Source organism: Ananas comosus, linkage group 20, assembly GCF_001540865.1.
Source record: "Ananas comosus cultivar F153 linkage group 20, ASM154086v1, whole genome shotgun sequence".
NCBI classification, from domain to species: Eukaryota; Viridiplantae; Streptophyta; class Magnoliopsida; order Poales; family Bromeliaceae; genus Ananas; species Ananas comosus.
Window position 1 is genome coordinate 171,258 of NC_033640.1, and position 21,832 is coordinate 193,089.

At 38.9% G+C, this 21,832-nt stretch overlaps 3 protein-coding genes across 4 annotated transcripts; 2 read left to right on the forward strand and 1 right to left on the reverse strand.

Annotated features, from left to right (window-relative positions):
* LOC109725708 (succinate dehydrogenase assembly factor 2, mitochondrial-like) lies at positions 3 to 3,622 on the forward strand. Its single transcript, XM_020255008.1, has 7 exons — positions 3 to 85; positions 210 to 305; positions 389 to 515; positions 2,439 to 2,507; positions 2,597 to 2,683; positions 2,969 to 3,063; positions 3,535 to 3,622. Exons 1-7 carry the CDS (start codon positions 3 to 5, stop codon positions 3,620 to 3,622), a joined length of 645 nt encoding a protein of 214 aa, XP_020110597.1.
* Positions 2,741 to 19,182, forward strand: LOC109725792 (LRR receptor-like serine/threonine-protein kinase RPK2). 2 transcript variants are annotated; one of them, XM_020255151.1, is made up of 6 exons: positions 2,741 to 3,063; positions 3,220 to 3,319; positions 9,569 to 12,977; positions 13,557 to 13,620; positions 13,734 to 13,871; positions 19,050 to 19,182. In XM_020255151.1, the coding sequence occupies exon 3, from the start codon at positions 9,798 to 9,800 to the stop codon at positions 12,906 to 12,908; it is 3,111 nt and encodes a 1,036-aa protein (XP_020110740.1). In that variant the 5' UTR covers positions 2,741 to 3,063; positions 3,220 to 3,319; positions 9,569 to 9,797; the 3' UTR covers positions 12,909 to 12,977; positions 13,557 to 13,620; positions 13,734 to 13,871; positions 19,050 to 19,182. The 2 variants fall into 2 exon arrangements, with proteins under 2 accessions (XP_020110740.1, XP_020110741.1); XM_020255152.1 differs by lacking the exon at positions 19,050 to 19,182 and having other exon boundaries at positions 13,734 to 14,000.
* Positions 14,785 to 19,531, reverse strand: LOC109725793 (protein NRT1/ PTR FAMILY 6.1). The gene is made up of 4 exons (XM_020255153.1): positions 19,074 to 19,531; positions 18,388 to 18,605; positions 17,329 to 17,909; positions 14,785 to 15,995 (listed from the first exon to the last, which is right to left on the reverse strand). The coding sequence occupies exons 1-4, from the start codon at positions 19,309 to 19,311 to the stop codon at positions 15,113 to 15,115; spliced, it is 1,920 nt and encodes a 639-aa protein (XP_020110742.1). The 5' UTR covers positions 19,312 to 19,531; the 3' UTR covers positions 14,785 to 15,112.

Sequence of the window (21,832 nt, forward strand, 5' to 3'; positions counted from 1 at the left end):
CAATGGCGACCCTGCGAAGAGCTCTGCTTCGACTCCCCCGAACCCTAACCCTAAATCCCGCGAGAGCTCCACAATCTCTTCCCAGGTAACATCCCCATTCCCTTGCCTCCGATCCCTCGCCCCGCGATCTCCTCCGCCTCCAATCGAATCCTTTTTCCTTTTCATTTTCTATTTCAATTACCCTTTTTTTCCTCCTTAATTTCGCTCAGAATTCATCTTGGATCGATCTCCCGCTTCTCCTCCAATGGCGGATCGCTTGACGTCGACCTCTCTAACGAAGAGAGCAAGCGCCGACTTTTTAACAGGTCTAATGTTCTATCCACGGTGATTAGATCCGGTTGCGCTTGAGCTCGTTGAAACCCTAAAGCTTGCGCTTTTTTACGTGTAGATTGCTCTATAGGAGCAGGCAACGGGGGTTTCTTGAGCTAGATTTGGTTCTGGGGAATTACGTGGAGGAGAATATCCATTCGATGGACGAGCTCCGAATCAGAGCCCTTGTTGATGTTCTTGACCTGGTAATTTAAATACAAGATTGGCTTTCACCTGCCCTTCCTTTGTTGTTACTAAGTTTTTGCGTTCTCAACGAAAATTTTGATGATTGCATCTGATGATTTGTAGTATGGTCGTATATGAGGCATAGATGAAGTTTGTTCCGTGGCATTTGCTAGGGGTTGCCTACTTTACTTTATAGTGATGTCTAGCTTTGCCTTGCATTTAAGGGACTGGCGCGATAGGTTTTTTAGGCTTAGCAGCAGTTACGTTTTGCTGCTTTTAGGTTTTGAATAGAAATTTGTCTAGTGTTGGTTTCCTTACTTGTATTGTGTTGTTCATATTCTTTTGCATGTGTTTGCGTTTCTATGTAAAATTTTTTGTGCCTGCAACTTGTGGTCACATTTAAACTACTGGTGCACAAAAGTCATCTCTGGTGGTCGATGTAACCTTCTTATTTTACTACATAGGGAGGATGAATTGATGTACCGGTTAATCCTTGATATTGCCACATTGTTACTTTCATTATAGTCTTACTAGACAGGATTAGCGTAAATCTCGTACTATTTCTCTCTTCTTGTCTTCTTACATTTTCTGTATCTCTTGTAAACTTTTTTTGGTGCGTTATTTCATTATTTCTTGAACTTATTATTTGCTCTAATTGCTTTATCTCTTCATGACATTGGGTCTTGGGAAAGACTTACGCATCTATGGGGTAGAAAAAATTCTTGTTCCTCTGGTTTTGTGGCTGATGAACTTGCAAACTGCATAAGGAATGCAAAGCTCACTGATTCACATTTCTTTATTGATAGGCTTCTACTGGTCATTTGCTGGCCACTATTTTGATGATAGATAGTGCTGTAAATTATTTACTAAACCTTGCCAGTACTCTGGATGTTACATATATCGAAAAAAAAAGAAGAAGATTGATTCAATTAGTAAATTTCATCTTACTAGATTGATTAAACAGAGAAATCTACTTTCGAAATTTGCTCTCGGAAGATAGTAGTACAAGGTAATTCTGAAGGCAAAGGGATCACATAGAGAAAGAGGAGTTAGTTGAAGAAGAAGTGAATGGAGGAAAAATCAAAAGACACTAACCTCGCATGAAAATGAAGTTCTGAAATATCTAGACTTTTTGTTAATCCATCTAGTAAAAGAATAAGATTCTTAGTTAGGAGTCAAAAGCAGATTATTGTTTTTTTTATCTTAACAAGATTCCAAATAAATAAAATCTAAGCTCATAAGCTAAAAGTGCTGTAAACAAATTCATAGGCTTCCTAGATGCTTTTTCTATCTTCAATTTAATAATAACCCCTAAAGTTTATGAAAACAGTATCAAATAAATTAGGACAATTTAATTTTTCAACAGCCAATTTTGTTCTGTGGATCTTATTCTTTAGAAACAAGACTTCTTGATATTCATTGAAGCCGGAAATATCTGTCAAATCTTCATATTTTGGTGGTAGATCTGAACATGAGACCTGGACAGCTGCTTCGAGAGTTTCAGCTCAATTGCTCTCAATTATGGTTTTTAGCCTGATATGATTGGTGAACTCTTTTGAAGGATTTTGATGATGCAAAGAATGGATAGGCATATGGCTCAGCTTACATCTATATTTGGAACAGGTTTCATGTAGAATAATCGAAAAGATCATTTTGATGATCTTCTGATGCATTAGGAGGTACAATAAGGTTGTCCAATAGGTGCTTCTTTACTGGTGATCTGATGAAATTAACTAGATGGAGTGAGTTCTCCTTTTCCATTTTATGGGAACAAAAAGGCAAATTTTTTTATGTTTTCATTTGTCTAACCACGAGTCCGTGACTTTCACATCAATAATACCTTCTTGTGTAATTGACAACATCACATAAGTTCAACTTAACTGTTTTTAGTTTAATTTACTCAGATGTCTTTATAGTTGATCAATATCTGATTGATTCCCCAGGAAAATCCAGATTTGTGGAAGTGGCTCACAGGGCAAGAGGAACCGCCAGAGCCAGTAACCTGTAATCCTGTATGTCATATGAAAACTAGCAAATGCTACTTTTCTCTTAAAATCTGATATAGTTTTCAAGTTATTAACTTTTCTTTTAATGTCGATAGATATTTACTGCTATTCGATCAAAGATTATGGAAAACCTCAACAAGCATGCAGCTCCAGAGACTCGTTCATCTCCTGGTCAACCATGGGTAAGAGGATGGGACGATAAGAGTCGGCCTTACGGGGGTCCAAAGTATGGAAACCAATGATCCTATTTCCCATTCCAAAGATCGAGCCTGTTGCAAAAAAGGTTTCTTGTATAATGTTTATAGAAAGAGTAAGAGCTATTGTGTTCAGATTAACCTTGTGACTTGCCTGTGTTCCTGGTGAATAAACTGTCGTATAACATGCTTGCAACTAATAGATTAGAGATTTTTTGAGTGTGATTTTTTTCCTTGAACTGTTATTGTTAAACTTTTGGATCAGCCGTGTAGAATAATTTCTCCATCTCTGGTTGCATGCTTCATGTCCGTCAACTATTTCTTGAATTTGTCCATTTGAAGACATCAGTTGCTGCTCAAAGGGAAAGGTATGTGCAATTGTTGTGTCTGAAACCTTTTCTTTTGCATGTTTCTTTTGGTAGTAATCTCGACTTTTATTGATAAGTAGATCATACTGATCATATTGATTTAACCTTAATATTTGAAACAATAGTTCATGTCCTAAGAAGCTTATTTTTCTGCAGCTCTGTATCCAGCTGATGATATTCAAATTTGTGCCACATGGTTTTTCATGAATATTTAAGTATCCTGTAGTAAAGAAGATGGAGAATCTCAATGAATCTGGTAATGTTCACTATCTCATTTGTTTTGAAAGCCAGTTTAACATGAATTGTTCTTTGTTGTCATGATGGATGAACTTCTCGTGAAACTTTGGCATCATTAGTGGAGTTTTTTTTTTTTTTAAAACATGCGGCATGATCCTTAGAAAAAACGTACCTAGCTTGAAGATATCACTAATCTCTGTAATAAAGTTGGCTATTAATTATGCTTTGTTCTAGCTGTGTATCTGCACTTCTGATTATCTCCTTGGAAATGTGTGATATTACTGGTTTAGCTAGGAGGGGATTATTTAAGGAAACGGAATAGTACCGAGCTGAGCTAAACCAACCTTGGCCCATTTATAATCAAGTCAAGTTAGTTTAGTTCCAAGTCTCACAACATTTCAAGTCAAGGTCTTGGTACTTGTACACAATTTGATTCAATAATTATTTGAAGAATGAACTTGGAAGGGTTTTTATCTATAAGATCTTTTACGATATCTACATAGCTAGATTTTAATATTGCATCCTATCTAATTTATCTGGCATGAGCTTTATTACTGAAACTATTTCCTCTGACCTGCGATATATTTCTTAAAGCCATTACATATTTTTAATATAGATCATCATTACTAGAAGTGTGTATGTTCTATTTATCACTTACAATTCTAGATTTTGAGATTAAATCAATCAAACATGAACCAGATGTAGTTAGCTTATGCTTGACTAGTTTATTAAACGAGTCAATAAATCCTGCTGCGGTGGGTGTTTATTAAATGAGTCAATATAACCCTGCTACGGTGGGTGTTTACACATGAAAATGGAAGCTGCTTCTGGAATTGGTACTTAAAGTTAAGATGCTAGGTCAGGCTTGAATGAACTCAGGCTCGAGTGAACTATGTGGAATCTAATACAACTCTATATCTAAATCCTTTTTTTTTTTTCCCTTTTTGTACAAGCTGTTACTAGTTTGTTGGATCCAACCTTGATAGCAGGTCCGATTGGGATAAGATATGTGGTTTTTTTGGGTCTATTTACAGCCTCGGCTCCAATTTAGTAAGTTGTCTACTTTTCTTCGTAGAACCGATTACATAGGTAGAGAGCGCAAGGAAACCTCTTTTAATTTAGTGGTTAGTGGCAGTTAAAAAAAAAAGGTGCCCAAAAAAATGCCTTCTTTCCTTATCTGAATCATCGGTGAATGGTTGTTACTCTATATTAGTTGAATCTTTGAAGCCTTAGGCATCCGATCATTGATCACATTCCAGACTTTCAAAAGAGGCATTCATTTTAAATGCTTTCCCTCGCTTCCTCTGTCTTTCTCTCTTTAAAATGTCCCAAGAGAGATTTATACTCCATTCATGTGTACTTCTCATGATGCCATATTTTAACACCCACCCATTCTTTTGTATGGTAATCACACTTAGTCTGTGTCCTAACAAAGTGACACTCGTGAAAAAAAAAAAAAATTCACACTCAAAGGTGAGCCAGTATAAATTATACAATATTTCAAATTAAGAAAAATATCGGACTCTTATAATTTTTAATCTTTTTGCAAACTAAAATAACATTATGGTAGATGATAGCTTTTATGCTTATTATTATATTATCCTTCTGTTAGAATCAAATTGTGAGTCCCTTGATTTGGTTGACATGGACCTTTCAAACTTTCGATATTGTTGATTGATCTAGAAAGACAGTATTGGATCTAATACTAAAGAGTCAAAGGGGAAAGAAAAAGAGAATGAATATTTGGAAGATAACTGATAAAGACCGCTGGTCAAAGAGAGTTGGAAAGACCTAGTAATTTAGACCATGTAGCTCTCAATGTGAATAAATTACCTATTTAGAATTTATAGGATAGATCTTTCAAAGGAATTTATAAGATTATGTTTGTCTGACATGGAATAGGAGAGATCATGACCCATGTGACTTTCTTTACAATTGATCTATTGATGTTAGTTCCATTCATCTTCCAACTAGTAAACAATTTCTGAGTCAGTTGTGAAAGCTCCCTTTTGTTGCGTAGCTCACCACCTTCAAGACTTGACAGAGAAGCAGACAGAAAAAAGGAGGGAGCGAATATTAGACTTCATGAGTTAATTGATACTTTTCACAAGGTAAGGTAAGGAAGTTGTCTGGTGGGAGTTCTTATGCATTAGTAAGAAGAAAGCAATCTAAGTAGGAATGCTGATTTTCTTGCTTTTGGGAAAGTTAAAAAATGTTAACAAATTGAAAGGTTGATCATATGATAATAGTTAAAGTAGTATAAATGACATAAAGCTTGACAAATGTCAAGTTTCAGATGCAAAGACTGATTTTGTAGAAATTAGAAAATCATGGGCCCCGTGATTATAGTAAATAATTGTGTCATGCCCAACCATTAGCAGAGAAAATCAATATGATAAAATAGCACCTCGTGGGAATGTGTCAGTCTCTGATTGGTTCCTTTCTAATATGAAGGTTGCAACAGTCAAAAAGGGTACACATGACTGACAAATAGCGTGTTAATAATGGGGAAAACTAGCTAGTTAGCTAGATTCTTTCAATCCATGTATGATTCTTTTTTGGGCTGACAAATAACATGTTAATAATGGGGGAAATTAGCTAGTTTGCTAGATTCTTTCAATCCATTGTGTTCTTCATTTTTGGCTGGTAGGTTAGTAAACTACATTGACTAGATGGGGAAGATGAAGGTCCAACCTGAAAACAACAATAAAGATAGATTACCCGTGCACATTAATCTAATCATGTATATACTCTATATAGGAAACTTCCTCGAGGTTGATGAGTTGGATTGAATAAGAACCATGCCTCTCACATCTCCCAGCTGGTCCACTCTGTTCAATCACATTGGTCCCAAAACTTTTACTAACTTTATATAATGCTCTGATGCTTTATTTGCAGCCATGTTTTTATTGGTGGGGAGCCTCTCACTACCCTTTTCTAAACTCCATTTCCTCAACTTCCATTGGTCCAAAGCATCTTTTCTTTGATGCATCCCACCAACGAAAAGATCAGGGAGAGAGCAATTAAGCAGGGACCTCTTTCATATAAAGCACCTTTTTTCTCACTATGAAATGACCCAATGAAGGATATCAAGTTGACAGGGTGGTCCCAATTGGTTTGTGATGCAATATTATTGTAGTGGATGTGTGGGTTACTGTATGTTATTGGAGGCATGGGAAAGGAATCTTTTCTTGTTTTCTGAGGATTCGCGTGTGTATGTATGTGAGAGAGAGAGAGAGAGAGAGAGAGAGAGAGAGAGAAATGAGAGAGAAAGGGGATGCCCTACACAGTACACACGCATGCACATGCACACAGACATTCAGCTTGAATCTTGGTGTTTAGTATCTCACATCTCATGTCATGACACGTGATTGAGTGGTGTTTCACTGCATTGGCCCGGGAAATAAGGCTTTGGTTTCAGTTAAATATTATGTATATATATTTCCCACGCTTTTGATTCCTTTCCATTCACCTTATGCACCACCTTTTGTCTTCCCATGTCCTAACATTTTCTTTTTCTATTTTCCTAATTTGCTTGCTTAGTCGCTGCCACTACCAATACGTCCTTTTAAATTTTAGTACAGCAGTACAATAATTGGATTGGCACAGAGAGAAATTTTAGTACTATTAATATTGGTGAAAGGAAGCGTATAATTTTTGGTCTTTATGTCCATATTTACTCTGGATAAATATGCTTAGTTGGTCGGTTGCATTTTTTTTTTATGTGGGTTGGTCCCAACGAGCAGTAATTTGAGATAAGTTCTTAGAAGCACTTCCCTTTGTTTTTTTTTTTTTTCCCCTCTTTTTTCCACTTCAAGTTTTCAGTTGTATATAGAACAAATTTGGTTAGAAGAATAGTAGTTCACAGCGATATATCATTACAAACTCTAGGTTCAATTCTTTGAAGTTAGGAGATGGTTATGTTTAAAAGTAGGTGTATCTATTATTTACATTTCTTGAACATTGTAGCCATCTTATAGTATTTAATCAAGATAAGTTTTCTTACTGAAAACTGCTGCATGTACACTCTTTATAAGGTGCATATCTTATGTACTCTTCATCCAAGGATATCCGAAATCCTTGGACAAGGATCCCTTTTGATTTGACATCCTTTTCCTCTTTTCCATTGACATCAAAATGATGCCCCACAAACGTGCATGCACACACACACACACACACAAATGCATAGTGGCCAGTGGGAGGGGATGCTATTGCCTGCAGCCCTGCACTGGAAGCATCCATACATGTGTGCACTGCTTGCCCGCTATTCCCCCATCACTTTTAATACTTCCAATTTAACAATCCACTCCTTGGGTGCACAAAAAGGTTATGATAGAAACTAAAGTTCGAGATGTGACGGAGGGTTGATGCCTTGATGGGTAGACGGTGCACGGATATACGAATGCACCGAGTTCAGGCAATGCTCTCTCCATGGGGTGAAGGGAGTTGGGATGTGGGTTTGGCATGGAGGGACCCAATTACATGGCCTTGCATGAAGCGAAATGCCTTTTTATTCTCTTTCTCAAAGCCCTTTTGCACTTGGATATCAGAGCCCTTTGTTGTTGCGTTTGTGGATGAGGAAGGAGAAAACTTTTTAATAATCCTTGCTGCAGGGCATGTGAAGCATCAAAACAAAGAAACTCATTGGCATGGTCTCTCTCATGGTAGTATCTTACCCACTGCAATAAACAAAGTCTACATTACCTTTTGTACCAGGCCTTAGCTTTTTATTCACATTAACAACAGTTGTGTAAAGAGAGATGCTTTTGAGTTCCTCTAAAATATTGTATTTATTGATTGTTAATATATTAGCAAATATATATGGTATGTTTTTATTGTGTGAACAAATAAAATATTCCACATCATGTATATCAACATATCAACAACTCATAACAGCATTACTCTATAAAAGAGACTTGTAGCATGCTGTGTCCTATCATAAATTTAGCAGTATGGGAATCCCATAGGTCCAATGATAAGCAAATCTCTTCCATTTGATATTATCATACATATGATTAGTATAACATCACTGCTTAGCTAAGACTATTCTTAGAACCAAGCAGTGCAATGAATTTTTGTGATGAGCAGTACTCAGGTTTAATCTGTAGATGCATGTTTTAGGAGAGAGGAGCTACAGGAAGAAGTTGAATGAGAGGTAGAAGGTAGAGGAAGAAATGTAAGTAGGAAGGGCAGTGATAGATAGGAAGGGCAGTGAGAGAGAAAGAACCTAAGAACAACTCTCTACTAATTAGTTAGGTCATAATTAGTTAGGTCAGGTCATCGGTGGTTTCTACTAAACAACACTAATTAAGAAGTTCTTTTTTCCCTCTCTCTCTCTCTCTCTCTCTCTCTCTCTCTCTCTCTCGGGGGTGTGAGCTACAAAAAAGAAACTATTTGAGCATTTTAACCAGTAAATAAGGGAAGCTTATGTCCCATTTATTTATTAGCTAGCCCCCTATATATCTATTTGTTTGCATTGCTTATATTCTCCTACTATGACCAAGTACCAACACTATCAGTGGTGTACGTTGTCACATCTAGCCTTTGCGATGATATCTCCATAGGCCTAACATCTATCTAACAAATTCCCTTCCAATCTCACACATCACCACCGTTTGTCACTTTGTAATTATAAACTAATCATCTGCCCTTTCTACGTGCATCATCTCTCCCCGCCCGTTAGCTCTAAGGTGCTGCTATGTGGATCTTAAGTTCTGTATCCAACCACCATGTATTGCTTCTGAGTTTCTAAAATCTATCAAACTTACACGCGGCCAATTTAGAGGAGCCCCTAAGTATTACTTTTGTCTATTTCACATTCATAATAATTATCTCCTTATGCAAACAACAATTAAAACAAGGGCGAAAATAACAACAACAAAAATGCAATAGCGGTAGTAATTAGCAAAATTACTCATAAAATTACTTTTTTTATTGAATTGATAATATTTTTATCTGTACCTGAGATAATCCATCTCAATAATGGATTCAACAATAATTGATGCTCAAGTATGCTACGTACTGGAGGTGAAGAGGCAGCACATGATCATAGGGCCGTGAGCTCGTGGCGACAACAGTTGGACTAGAGCACCTGTCATACCGCCGCTATTAGAAAAAAGAATAGTTTTTCAAATTGGAAGTTGTGAAGCGCTAAAATGTTTATTCAGCGAGAGCGTCCAGTTTAAATTTTAAAATAGCATATTCTCAAATCCCTCCTCCTCCAATTATTATTATTATTTTTTTCTCTTTTCCTCCCTCTGCTTCTCAGCTGCTGCTGCTGCTGCTGCTACAGTACTCTGCTTCTTCTTCTTCTCCGCAGCCACCTTTTCACTCTCCCGGAATCCCCGTTACCGTGCTCTGTTCTCAGCGCCGGCGGGATCGTCGCCGGAACCCTAATCTTCGCCGGCGAAGCCCAACCGGACACTTCGCTGGCAAACATGGACCTCTAGCTATCTCCGCCGCCGCCGCCGCCGCCGCCCCCCTCCTCTCCATCACCAATGGCGCCTGCGCCCGTCATCCTCCTCCTCCTCCTCCTCACTCTCTCCGTCTCCCTCTCCTCACTCCACCCTGCGGCGTCGTCGGATCCTTCATCAGCGGATGAGCTCGCCGCCCTGCTCGCCCTGAAGGGCTCCGTAACCCTCGACCCCTCCTCCCTCCTCTCCGGCTGGGACCCCTCCGCCGCCGCCCCCCGCCGCCACTGCCGGTGGCGCGGCGTCACCTGCTCCGCCGCCTCCGGCCGCGTCGCCTCCCTCAACCTCACCGGCGGCTCCCTCGCCGGAACCCTTCCCGCCGCCGTGTTCAGCCTCTCCGAGCTCCGCGCCCTCGCCCTCGCCGGAAACGCCTTCTCTGGTGAGATCCCGTCGCCGCCCATCGGCAGCCTCCGCCATCTTGAGCTCCTCGACCTCGGAAGCAACAACTTCTCTGGGAAGATCCCCGTCGAGATAAGCTTCCTCCCTTCTCTCCGCGTTCTAGATCTTTCCTACAACTCCCTCTCCGGCCTGATACCGGAAAACTTGATCGGGTCCTCGAGGATCGAATCGCTGGACCTGTCGTTCAACCGGCTCACCGGAGGGATCAAGATTGTTCCCTCTGGTTCCTGCCGATTTCTTTCCCATTTGAAGCTCTCCGGTAATCTTCTCATTGACAGCATCCCATCGGAGATCGGGAAATGCTCCAATCTCCGGGACCTGCTGCTGGACCGCAACATTCTAGAAGGTCACATACCAGCCCAACTCGGATGGCTATCGCGCCTCCGCGTCCTTGATGTCTCGCGAAATAGCCTTACCGATAGGATACCAAAGGAGCTCGGGAATTGCCGTGAGCTCTCTGTTCTTGTTCTCACTGATTTGATGGATATCGACTCTATGACTAGTAGGTCATCAATGGTTTCCAGTAGTAGTGGGGAGGAGTTTAATGCGTTTGTCGGGGCGATTCCGCCGGAGGTGGTTTCGATTTCGAGCCTTGAGATCCTTTGGGCTCCGAGAGCAAATCTTGATGGGAAACTTCCGAGTTACCGAAATAGTTCGTGTAGCTTGAGGATTCTTAATCTGGGGCAGAACTACATTAGTGGTATGATTCCCGAATGGCTCGGAATGTGCCAAAATCTCACCTTTCTCGATTTGAGCTCGAACTATCTGCAAGGTCCGGTGCCATTCTCTGTTCGATTTGGATGCATGGTTTATTTCAATGTCAGTCGGAACTCATTGTCTGGCTCTGCTATGAAATCAACAGAGAGTGGTTGTTCAAACAGTCTGTTCTCAGATGGGGAGAATATTGGGTTTTCGGTTCGGGAAGGTGTTTTGATGCAATACTATGAAAGTTTCCTTCAAAGTGCCTCGAAGGGTAACCCTTTTGGATCAATCCTGGGTGAAGATCTTGTTGTTCTGCATGATTTCAGCTGGAATGGCTTTAGCGGGTCTTTGCCATCTTTCTCCCTCGCTCTTCATAGTAACTTTTCTTATGGTTTGTTGCTCAACAACAATGCGTTTGATGGGTCGCTTTCAAGTGCCTTTTTTGGATTTTGTGATGGTGGGAGTGGATTAGCAGTTAATTTGAGTGTTAATCGGATATCCGGCATTATTGAGCCATTAACGGGCTGTTTGTTCCTTCGGAGTTTTGAAGCAGCTAATAATCAATTTAGTGGCCCAATTTCATCCAACATTAAAGGCTTGCATTTGCTCAAACACCTTGATTTGAGGTGGAACAATTTATCCGGAGAAATTCCAGTTCAAATTGGTAATTTAGCTTCTCTTACTTTTTTAGATTTGTCGAGAAATTCTCTGATAGGAAGCATCCCATCAAGCTTATCAGATGCTCCAAATCTTCAAATTCTTTTGCTTGATCACAACAGGCTCTCAGGAAATATCCCTCGGAATTTCAGTTCACTCACCCAACTTATGACACTGGATGTTTCCTTTAACAACCTCTCAGGAACTATTCCTTATCTTAGACACTCAAATGACTGCAAATTCTTCGAGGGTAATCGTTTTCTGCAGCCGTGCGTGAGTTTAAACGCCTCCTCACAATCCGAAAACCCTATTCAGGATGATGCTAAAAAATGGAATAGCCGAAAGACCAGGTTGAAGTCCTTCATAATGGCAGCAGTTGCTTCTGTCTGTATCATACTCTCTATTCTCCTAGTATTGTTTCTTGTCCTCATCTATGGAAAAAGGAAGCACGTAAAGATTGCAAGTGCAAGGAGAAAAATGGTCGTGACCTTCATGGATGCTGCTCCAGAATTAACTTATGACAACGTAGTACAAGCAACAGGCAATTTCAGTATTCAGAATTTAATAGGAACCGGAGGATTTGGGGCCACCTACAAGGCAGAGCTTGTTCCTGGTTTTTCGGTCGCAGTGAAGAGGCTTTCTATAGGTAAGTTCCAAGGCCTTCGGCAATTCGATGCTGAGATACGGACGCTAGGTAGGATTAGACACAAGAATCTCGTAACCCTCATTGGGTACCATAGAGGGGAATCTGACACGTTCTTGATCTATAATTATCTATCTGGTGGAAATCTCGAGGCATTCATACGCAACATGGCAAATAGAAAAATGAGCTGGGTAGAGATTCATAAGATAGCACTTGATGTGGCCCAAGCATTGGCGTACCTCCACTACTCTTGCATCCCCCGAATCGTCCACAGGGACATCAAGCCGAGCAACATCCTGCTTGACGAAAAGCTCAACGCTTATCTATCAGATTTTGGCTTAGCGAGGCTTCTAGAAGCTTCCGAGACTCATGCTACTACTGATGTTGCTGGGACATTTGGGTACGTTGCGCCCGAGTACGCAACCACGTGTAGAGTTTCTGATAAATCCGATGTTTATAGTTTTGGAGTTGTGCTCATGGAGTTGATGTCTGGGAAGAGGTCATTGGATCCGTCGTTCTCGCAGTATGGTAATGGGTTTACGGTTGTGGCATGGGGAAGGATGTTAGCGCAAGAGGAACGGGCAGGTGAGTTTTTTGATAGTGGATTGTGGGAGGCTGGGCCAAAGGAGAATTTGGTTGAGATGTTGAGGCTTGGGCTGTCCTGCACTGTGGAGTCCCTAACTGTTCGGCCCTCAATGAAGCATGTTGTGGCAGCATTGAAGCAATTGAAAAATTAGCTTGTAATGTCCAGGAAGAGAAGTAAAAGGTTATCAAGATGAGCTCTGGCAGAGATCTACCTTGTTCAGGTGAGAGTGTAATTCAATTAATGCCATGCATTCTTTGTAACTAAAATCTTACTATTTTGAAAAGAAAATGATTATCATCTCTATAGAAGTGTTCGCCTTGAGGATATGCCCATCTTGTAGAACATGCATTAGTGGTGTTTACAGTAGTAGAAGAATTTTGGGTTGCTGATCAAATGCTAAGATACCTTCAGAAAACAATTATACCACACTAGAGTTGGACTCGACTCGATTTCAGTTCCACCCTGGTGTAACTATCTCAAAATGTCTGGCAAATCTCTCTGAAACCTTGGGGAATCTCCCAGACATAAAATAGTGTATGCAAAATTAGCTATAATGTTATACATATACCATAGTAGATAGTTTCTCTTGCTTATACCAGTTGGCGATACCACTGTAGCAGTCTCTCTTGCTTATGCCTGTTTGTGATACTTAAATGCACTTGAGAATAAGTAATGGAATTCTGAATGGTTGATATATGTGCTTCCATATGATTTAATGTACTAACCCAACATTCATTATCTATATTTTTTCAATTATCTTTGTGTTGAACGAATTCTGATGAACCAGCTGATCTTACAGGTGCCATTGGAACAAAACACGAAAACTCAGCAACTAAGTCTTTTTGGTTCCAGTTAGCCACAAGGTAAATCTTATCAACTTGCTCCATCATTTCTTTAATTGATTATTTCATCTAACGTTGGGCTTTAGTATTTTAAAGGAGCTAGAATTTGTGGTAACAAGTCACTTTTTTTGCAGTAGCAAATAGCTCGGCCTAGTCTATTCTCTCTTGGAGGTCATTTCGTCTTCTTCTCAAGATCCTTCTTTAGTCTAACATAAAAATCTGCAACAAGTTTTGGTGCTAAATAGGATGATCCCAGGATATCAGCTAACCAGGTTCTTTTCTCAACTCTAGTTAGAATGGCAGAATCATGACTAGACTGGAAGTTTCTTTCTATTTTTCCTCCTTAGAGCTTGTAACTACAAATGATCAGTTGTGATTAATTAGATTAAACATTTACAATACCTTCTCTGTTTCATGCTTTGTTGAATTTCTTACCATTAGCAGTTAGATGTCTCTTCGGTCATTTATGGTAAACATGTAGATGCATTTCATTGTTAGTTACTATTTCCTTTGCCTGGCAATAAGAAAATACATAATGAGATAGCTCTTTAAGTAGCAACACTTTGAGAAGGCTGCTAATATAACATATTTGGAATGAGCTTATTACAGCAGTTGCCTCACCGACCTCGGCCTGTTCTTTGATAGGCTCAATCTCGTAGGCTTTCGATCTTCCATACCCACCATCAGTCCTAACTCTCCTACTCTGTTAATAACATACTGAAAACTTTTCAGTTTAGCAGTATAAATTTGATTTACTCTAAGACTTAATGTCGTACAAGGTAGTGTCAAATTCATGATTATCAAAAGAAACCGGTGAGAATCCGGCAAATATCCAATATCACTCCCACTTTATAACAACTCTTTGAGTTATTTCTGAAAAAAAAGAATATGACTGAATCACTGTAATCAACTTTGATTACACAATTTTTATACTGAAGGACTTGAAAATAGAAGGGCTTGTTTGGTTAAAATTAGTTGTAAAATTTATAACTGAAATATTCTCTTGGAATTTTGAGATATTTCTGCCATAATGACATGTAGAAGGTCATTCAACAAAAGGATAAGGTCCATGAAACTATTTCCAAGAGGCAAAAGCTATCTTAAAAGATACCATGACCAAGGTTAATATAGAAGATTATCTTCCTTGTCATGACAGTAATAAGGTACATTCAAAAGATACCACACTGAAATTGAAAAACAAGTAACATTCCGCACATAAATTTATAACATTCATAAAACTAACATCTCAGGAACAAAGTTCTCAATCCTAGAGCAGCTCTGCAGCTCCAGGTACATCTAAGCTGCAACTAATTTTTAACACACAAAAAGGAAAATTATGGGACTAAATAGAGTGCAACATTTAACTAAATTGCCTTTTTTTTTTTTCTAGTTTCCTAATCATTATAAATGATCCAACACCAGCTAACTAGGTCCCAATTTACCAAATAAAATAAATGACGACTCATAAATATCAATGTATAATGCTGGATCAACTGCAGATAAATCTACCACTCTACTTGTTCTCAAATGAACTAAAAGTCGTGCTTCCATTTGGTACCTCCACCTCAACCACCTTCTGAACCCTGTATTTGTATCTCTTTGCGAAATATAGGAAAACACAAAAGTTGATCGTACTTAGTATGGCCAACAACCAATACAAGTAATCAAACCTCCCAGTATTTATGTTTTGGGAAAGCCATGATGGGCGCCCTTCGTCCTCATTTCCAGTGATGGAATTGATAATATTGTTTAATATAGTAGCAACAAAACAGCCCAAACCACCGGCCACTGCAGCATAAGCAGAACCGACACTTCGCATGGCATCAGGAGCCTCCTGATAAAGAAATTCTAAAAGACCCACAATGGCAAACACTTCGGCTATTCCGATCAAGCAATACTGAATCAACAACCAATAGGCACTCAAATTAGGCATATGAGTGAGAAAGAGAGCCTCATAACCATTTTTGATAGCATAATTCCTTCTATACCTCTCGAAAGCCCCAGCCCATGCTACTGATAAAATAGAAACCGCAAGCCCAAGGCCCACTCTCTGAAGCTGAGATGCGCCTTGAGGGTGGCCCGTGATGCGGCGGGACAAGGGGGCGAATGTTGAATAGTATAGGGCTAAAATAAAAAAGATTGCGAGACCAGGGAAGACAGGCATGCATGTAACTGGGAGTTTGAGGTGGCCCATGTGGGTGTTCATAGTGTATGCTTGCTGCACTGAGAGAGTCAGATACTCAGTCAATATTACACTCAGCATTATTGTGCAAGCCGGTATTGGGAGAAGTTTTAGTAATATTTTAACCTCTTCGACTTGCGTTACTGTGCAAAGCCTCCATGGGCTGGGATCAGTGCCATCCTCTTTCAGCTGAAGAGCAGCCTTATCCAAACACCTACAGAACCAAATATCCTGAATCATCATCAAGTTCATATTGATGATGACCTTCTTATCATCAAAAAAACCAAACAGAGTTATATATGTGCCTGCAGAGTCATATATTTACATTTATACCGCTGAAAAATCTAAATTTTCATACATATGCCCCTTGAAAATGTGCTTCCTTACAAAGAATACATTATCTCAGGTTGGGTAATTATCAAAGTCCATGAGTTTATGGAGAAAGTTTGGTTTTGTATTCTGGCTGGTATACTCTGTGCTATTGTTAGTACAACTACCTTCGTACTCGTAAGTCATTATTAATGATAGAGCTTTCGAATCGATGATCCATACTGTGAAACATAATTAAGAGTACTTAGTTTCGAAATTAAGCTTCCAAATCGACAATCCATATCGCTTGATGGACTTTATTATAATTTTAAAAAATAACGAAATTAGTATTTAGGTATTCCAAATGCTTTACATTATGTTTAACGATCAGGTCGTCGATTCGAAAGCTTTATCATGAAAAATGACTTATGAGTACGAAAACTAAGTCATTTTCAATATTGGAGCTTCTAAATCGACGATCCATACCGTTAAACATAATTTGGAGCATTTAAATATTTTTGAAAGCGAATTTCATAATCTTTTAACATCATAAAAATTGATATTTTTAACAACCGGTATGGAGCATTTCCGAGTTAATGGTGTAGAATTGAGATCGGTTGAATTTTTAATCAAAAAAATCTATTCATTGTGTAGATCAAGATCAATAACTTTGATATTGAATTTAAAAATTCTATCCCCTATTTTTAGGAGATTGTGTACCCACTTGATCAACTTAATTATAAAATTAAAAAATAACGAATCGTCTTAGAAACACGAAGGTCTCTACACTTATTAAGTGCATAGTAATCCTACTCTATACACGCACACAAACATTGTGGGGCTTCTGTGCTTTTAAAAGCACATGAATAGTGCTTGCTTCCTAGTTTTTAACCATTGGTTGCCTAGGGTTTAGTGGGGATAGGTGGATAATAGTAGATCTAAGGACTAAAAAGTTGAAAGCACGCACTATTTATGTACTTTCGAAAGCACACAAGCCGGACTATATAAAAATTAAGCTTTCTATATGAAAATTCAGATTTTGCTTTGGTGCATTCGTCAATGTCACTAGATTATTTTGCCGGTTTGTGTATACAAAATATAAAAAACTGTTTAAACGTCTATCTTGAGTTCCCAACATAGTCGTGCACTTAAAAAGTTAAAACTGGGCAGAATAAGGCGTTCATGAACTCACATAGTAAAACATAAGAGAATCGATTAATTCATAAAGCATGCGGTACCTGAAATCATCTGTGTGGTCTATCTTCCCACTACCCTTGATGGCCGATCTATTACCAGGGACTTCATAAAGTCCAACGAAGTCGCTGCTAGAGAAAGGTACATTTCTCTTTCTAAAAGCGGCTACTAGAACCTGAGCTACTCTTGTGAGAGGGCTTCCACCTGGTAGCCTATGCCTGTACAATGGAGTGCCTATAAAGAAAACGGCATTTGAGATACCCATTGCTACGGCCAGAGAGCCAAATGCCGAACCCCATCCATGCTTCATCTGAATGTACACAACCATTGTGAAGGCCGCGATCGCTCCGATTGTAACAGAGAGGTAGAAAAAATTGAAGAATCGATCTAAGTGAGCCTTGTAGTCTCTACTCTTCTCGTCAAACTGGTCGGCTCCAAATGATGAGACGCACGGCCTTATCCCTGCCGCTCCAAAAGCTGTGATGTAAAGAACTACATATAGATATAGCATCTGCCACGGCTTTGCAGGCTCACACGCGCCCACGAGTATAGATAACTGATCACAGTCAGATTGGTTTGGTATGAAGACTCTCATAGTGGCGCATAATGTTAGTCCTGTCAAACCCTGGATAATGGGACATATGGGGTTGTTTGTGTTTAGTCAACCACATGAGATTTTGAAATGATAGAAAGCTGAGAGTTATGAAACCTTTCACGGCATTAAAATGGAGTAGGGCTTTTATCCAAAGAAGGTTCAGTCACTACCGTTAACTGTATAGCTAACACGTATATTTACACATCAAATATAGTTTTGTGTTACCTTATGACATCTATAACATTGTGAGTCAAAAGGGATATACAAAGGTAAAACACTATCCCGCCATGCAATGAAAAGGTAAAGAGATGCATGTAAATTAATGAAATTTAACATTATTCAGCGCACGATATGGAGTGAAAATAGCTGCTTATTAGTACAGCACGTATTCCCCAGTTAGTGATTCCTAGATATTCTCAGTTTCAAGAGTCAACGGTTGTGTTTCAGCTGTATGAAAGATGATAAAACTGAAATAAGGAAATCGTCAATTACTAGTCCGTGGATTTACCAGAAGATAAATAGTGGTGAATATAGCGATAGTCCAATATCTACCAAGATAAGCATCAGCCAGAAAACCGCCGAGGACAGATGAGGCCTGTGATATCCCCAGGAAGTTGTTCACTGCATTAGCCGAGCTCGCGAACGGTCGGTGCATCATGTAGAACATGAATGTAACCATATTAACCGACAGCCCAAAGTACGCCATCCTCTCTGCCATCTCATTACCTATCGACCGTCATATTCGACTTAAGAATCAATCAAACGATAAAAAAGTGTTCGACAGACTACTTCAAAATCAGCTTAGTCAAGGGGAAAGGAAGGCATGGCAGATCCAGAAGCTTATACAAATGATTAGAATGAGCTCACATAAAGAGGAGTTGATTAGGATATTAGTATTAGTATCGCAGATTAAATACCAAAACCTAGAAGGGGTACACCTTTTGAGTACTTGGAGCATGAAATAGGATAGACAAAACAATTCATCACTAAGAAAGAATTACTGAACCACCCTAGGATGAAACTATAACTTAGATGCAAGCGTAGATAATTAGCTATATTAGCATGTGCAGTTTTCTAAAGTAGCTGAGAACATGCTTTTTGTTTAGACCAGTTTTAGTCTTGATGTTTACTAGAATTGCGGAAACTAACTGCGAATTTTTTGTCATGCAGAGACTGAAACAGGGGTTCACAAACCAAAGATGAAGAAAGCGGCGACCCAGCCGCCGGTCTTGGAGAGATCTTCGATGGGCCTGCCCCTGATGTTCACGGGCGTCGTCCCGCCGGCCATGTAGTACTCCCCGCCGATCGCCTTGGGGAACCGCCGCTCATCGCTCTCCGCAAAGTGGATCCCCAGCTTCTTCCTCTGAATATAATCCAAAACCGACCTCTCCGGAGTGCTCTCCTCCGGCGACCGGATCTCCTTCGACTCCATCTATCAAACGTTCACCTGATTTTGGCCCAATCTTCTTCTCCGAGAGCAAATACCCCTTCAAGCTCAAAAAAGCTCCAATTTTCCGAAAAAGACCAAAGGAACAGTAAGAAGCCAAAGCAGCAGCATTCCCTTGAATCCAAGTAAAGGGCAAAATGCCAAAGACGAGACCTTTCCCAGGAAATGTAGTAATGGGGAGGAGGGAAGAGGGAGTGAGTCGTAGTAGGAGTAGCAGCAGTAGTAGTAGTAGTAGTAGTAATGCATGATGGGGATGTGATGGGGGGGGGTTTGTGGGGGCAATAAAAGCATTGCCCACCCAACTGCATTTTTGGCGTTGCTACGTTCGCACAATTTTGGGTTTTGGCACATTTAATACGTGGGGACAGGTAGGTGAAATGGAGGAGGAAGAGGGAGAGGGGAGCGTGTAAATATAACAATAAATATACAATAAATGGGGGGAATTGATAGTGAGATTCGCTTTTTTATTATTATTATTATCATCATCATCATCATTATTATTATTATTATGAATATAAATATATAATAAGAAACAATAATCTACTATCCACTGCTACTCACAAAGTTGGGTATTTTACTACAATAATCTGACACGTGCATCTCAATGATGTGTTGTGACCAAACTATCCTTTATTTACACCTTTCTTACTCTCACAAAGTTGGATATTTTAGTACTATTCCATCCAATCTTCTTCTTCTTCGTTTTTTTTGTCCTTCCAAAGAGCTGTTATTGTCCAAACCTGGTCTATGCATAATTCAAAAGATACATATATTTCTATTCATAATTTTTGTGCCATCTAACATAATATACAATGTAGTTTCTTTTTCCCCTTGTACCGTTAATTTTGTAAGCTACTTAAGATCTAAATAATTTATTTTCACCAACCATCTATATTTATTTTCAATATAAAAATATATGTACTTACAAAATTAAAATTACGTATATTAGCAATTGAACAAAAAAAAAAAATTATTATACAAAACACAATGCTACGCAGGGATTACCTAGATTATTGTATAAAAATAAATAAATAATAACGAGATGGTAAAATTACCGCCCACATTACCTGCCTTTGAGTTTGGTCACTTCCGGTGAGCTTACCGCGCAGACAACATCCTCTCATTTGCCGCTAATTTACGGCCGAGGGTGATGTCCCTATGTATAGAGAAACTACCATTGTATCTATCCTATTTTTGTATCCTCGTGATGTATATGTACTACTTGGACCGTGAACTACCGTTGTGATACTTCTCTTTTGTCGAGATTTTGGGATTGTACACTCTTTGTCCTTTTGTTGATATATATCGACTTGTACATTGCTCTGATATCAGGATAGGACTTCCTTTGTTTTACTTTCTATCGATTTGTTGCTTGTAGACGCCTTATATACTGCAGGTGTATGACGGATCTGTGCACGTGCCGAATATGCTTCCGCTGGTACCCGGGCGTGACAGATTATAGTGGTATCATCTTTGGCGTAAAAAAAATTGAGGTCATGAATACCGGGTGGTGACCGCACCGCGAAAGTGTGCTACTGCGGTAACCGCACCGCCCCCTCCCGCACAGTAGCGGTTATTTGTGTATGGACACCGCCGGTGACATCACCGCATTTACAGCGTAGCCCAATTCGCCCCCAAAATATTTTTTTGGTGGGTTGTTGCCCAAAAAAATTTGGGGTCACCACTACCGAGCGGTGAGTGTACCCCGTGAGTAGTACGGCGGGATTTGCTGCATTGTTGGGCGCTTAATTCGGTCCGTACATAATGAATTTACGCGTTATATATATATATATATATATATATATATATATATATGAGGATAAAGAATTTTAAAAGAATTATTTTCTAGATGGAAAAAAAATTCATACACGTTAATTTTTTTTTTTTCAAAAAAATAACTAATTAAAAACAAATCAGATTTGAAAAATAGAATGGTTTAAAAATAGAGTTATCGAATCAATAATTTGTTTAAATTCAAATAATAAATTCAAAATTAAATTTACATTCTGAGTTTGATTCATAACTCTAAATATAAATTCAAAAGATTAATTTCAGTTTTGGAATCAAATCAAATTTTAAAATTTTGAGTATACATAAAAAAAAAAAAATTGTATGTTGGGGAACATATATAAAAGATATTTACGATAGTAACTGAGTTTAAAATATGCTTAGAAACAAATCAAATTTATAAATAAATCAATTGAAAACTAGTCTCATGCCATCAATACCCATTTAAAATTTTAAACTTAAAATCTAAATTCAAACTCTGAAATTCATATTTACATTTAATTTAACTTGTAAATGCGACGAGAGCGGTGGCCCTCATCATGCGCACGAAGTGAATAAGTTTCGTATTTGATAGGGTTCGTAATTAATTATTAGTCTATTAGTGCATAGCTACTATATTTTCAAAAATATAAAAGAGCTGCTGTTTCCGATTTATTGATCTTTTTTTGAGAGACAGGTAGAACGCTACCCGCTTCGTTTATTTCATTAAGAAATAAAC

Coding starts and splice junctions, on each gene's coding strand:
- LOC109725708 (XM_020255008.1), top strand. CDS start 3: ATGGCGACCCTGCGAAGAGCTCTGCTTCGACTCCCCCGAACCCTAACC. Junction 86..209: donor GCTCCACAATCTCTTCCCAG/GTAACATCCCCA, acceptor AATTTCGCTCAG/AATTCATCTTGGATCGATCT. Junction 3,064..3,534: donor GTTGCTGCTCAAAGGGAAAG/GTATGTGCAATT, acceptor GCTTTGTTCTAG/CTGTGTATCTGCACTTCTGA.
- LOC109725793 (XM_020255153.1), bottom strand. CDS start 19,311: ATGGAGTCGAAGGAGATCCGGTCGCCGGAGGAGAGCACTCCGGAGAGG. Junction 18,606..19,073: donor CGCCGCTTTCTTCATCTTTG/GTTTGTGAACCC, acceptor GACGGTCGATAG/GTAATGAGATGGCAGAGAGG. Junction 15,996..17,328: donor GACCACACAGATGATTTCAG/GTACCGCATGCT, acceptor TTGGTTCTGTAG/GTGTTTGGATAAGGCTGCTC.
- LOC109725792 (XM_020255151.1), top strand. CDS start 9,798: ATGGCGCCTGCGCCCGTCATCCTCCTCCTCCTCCTCCTCACTCTCTCC.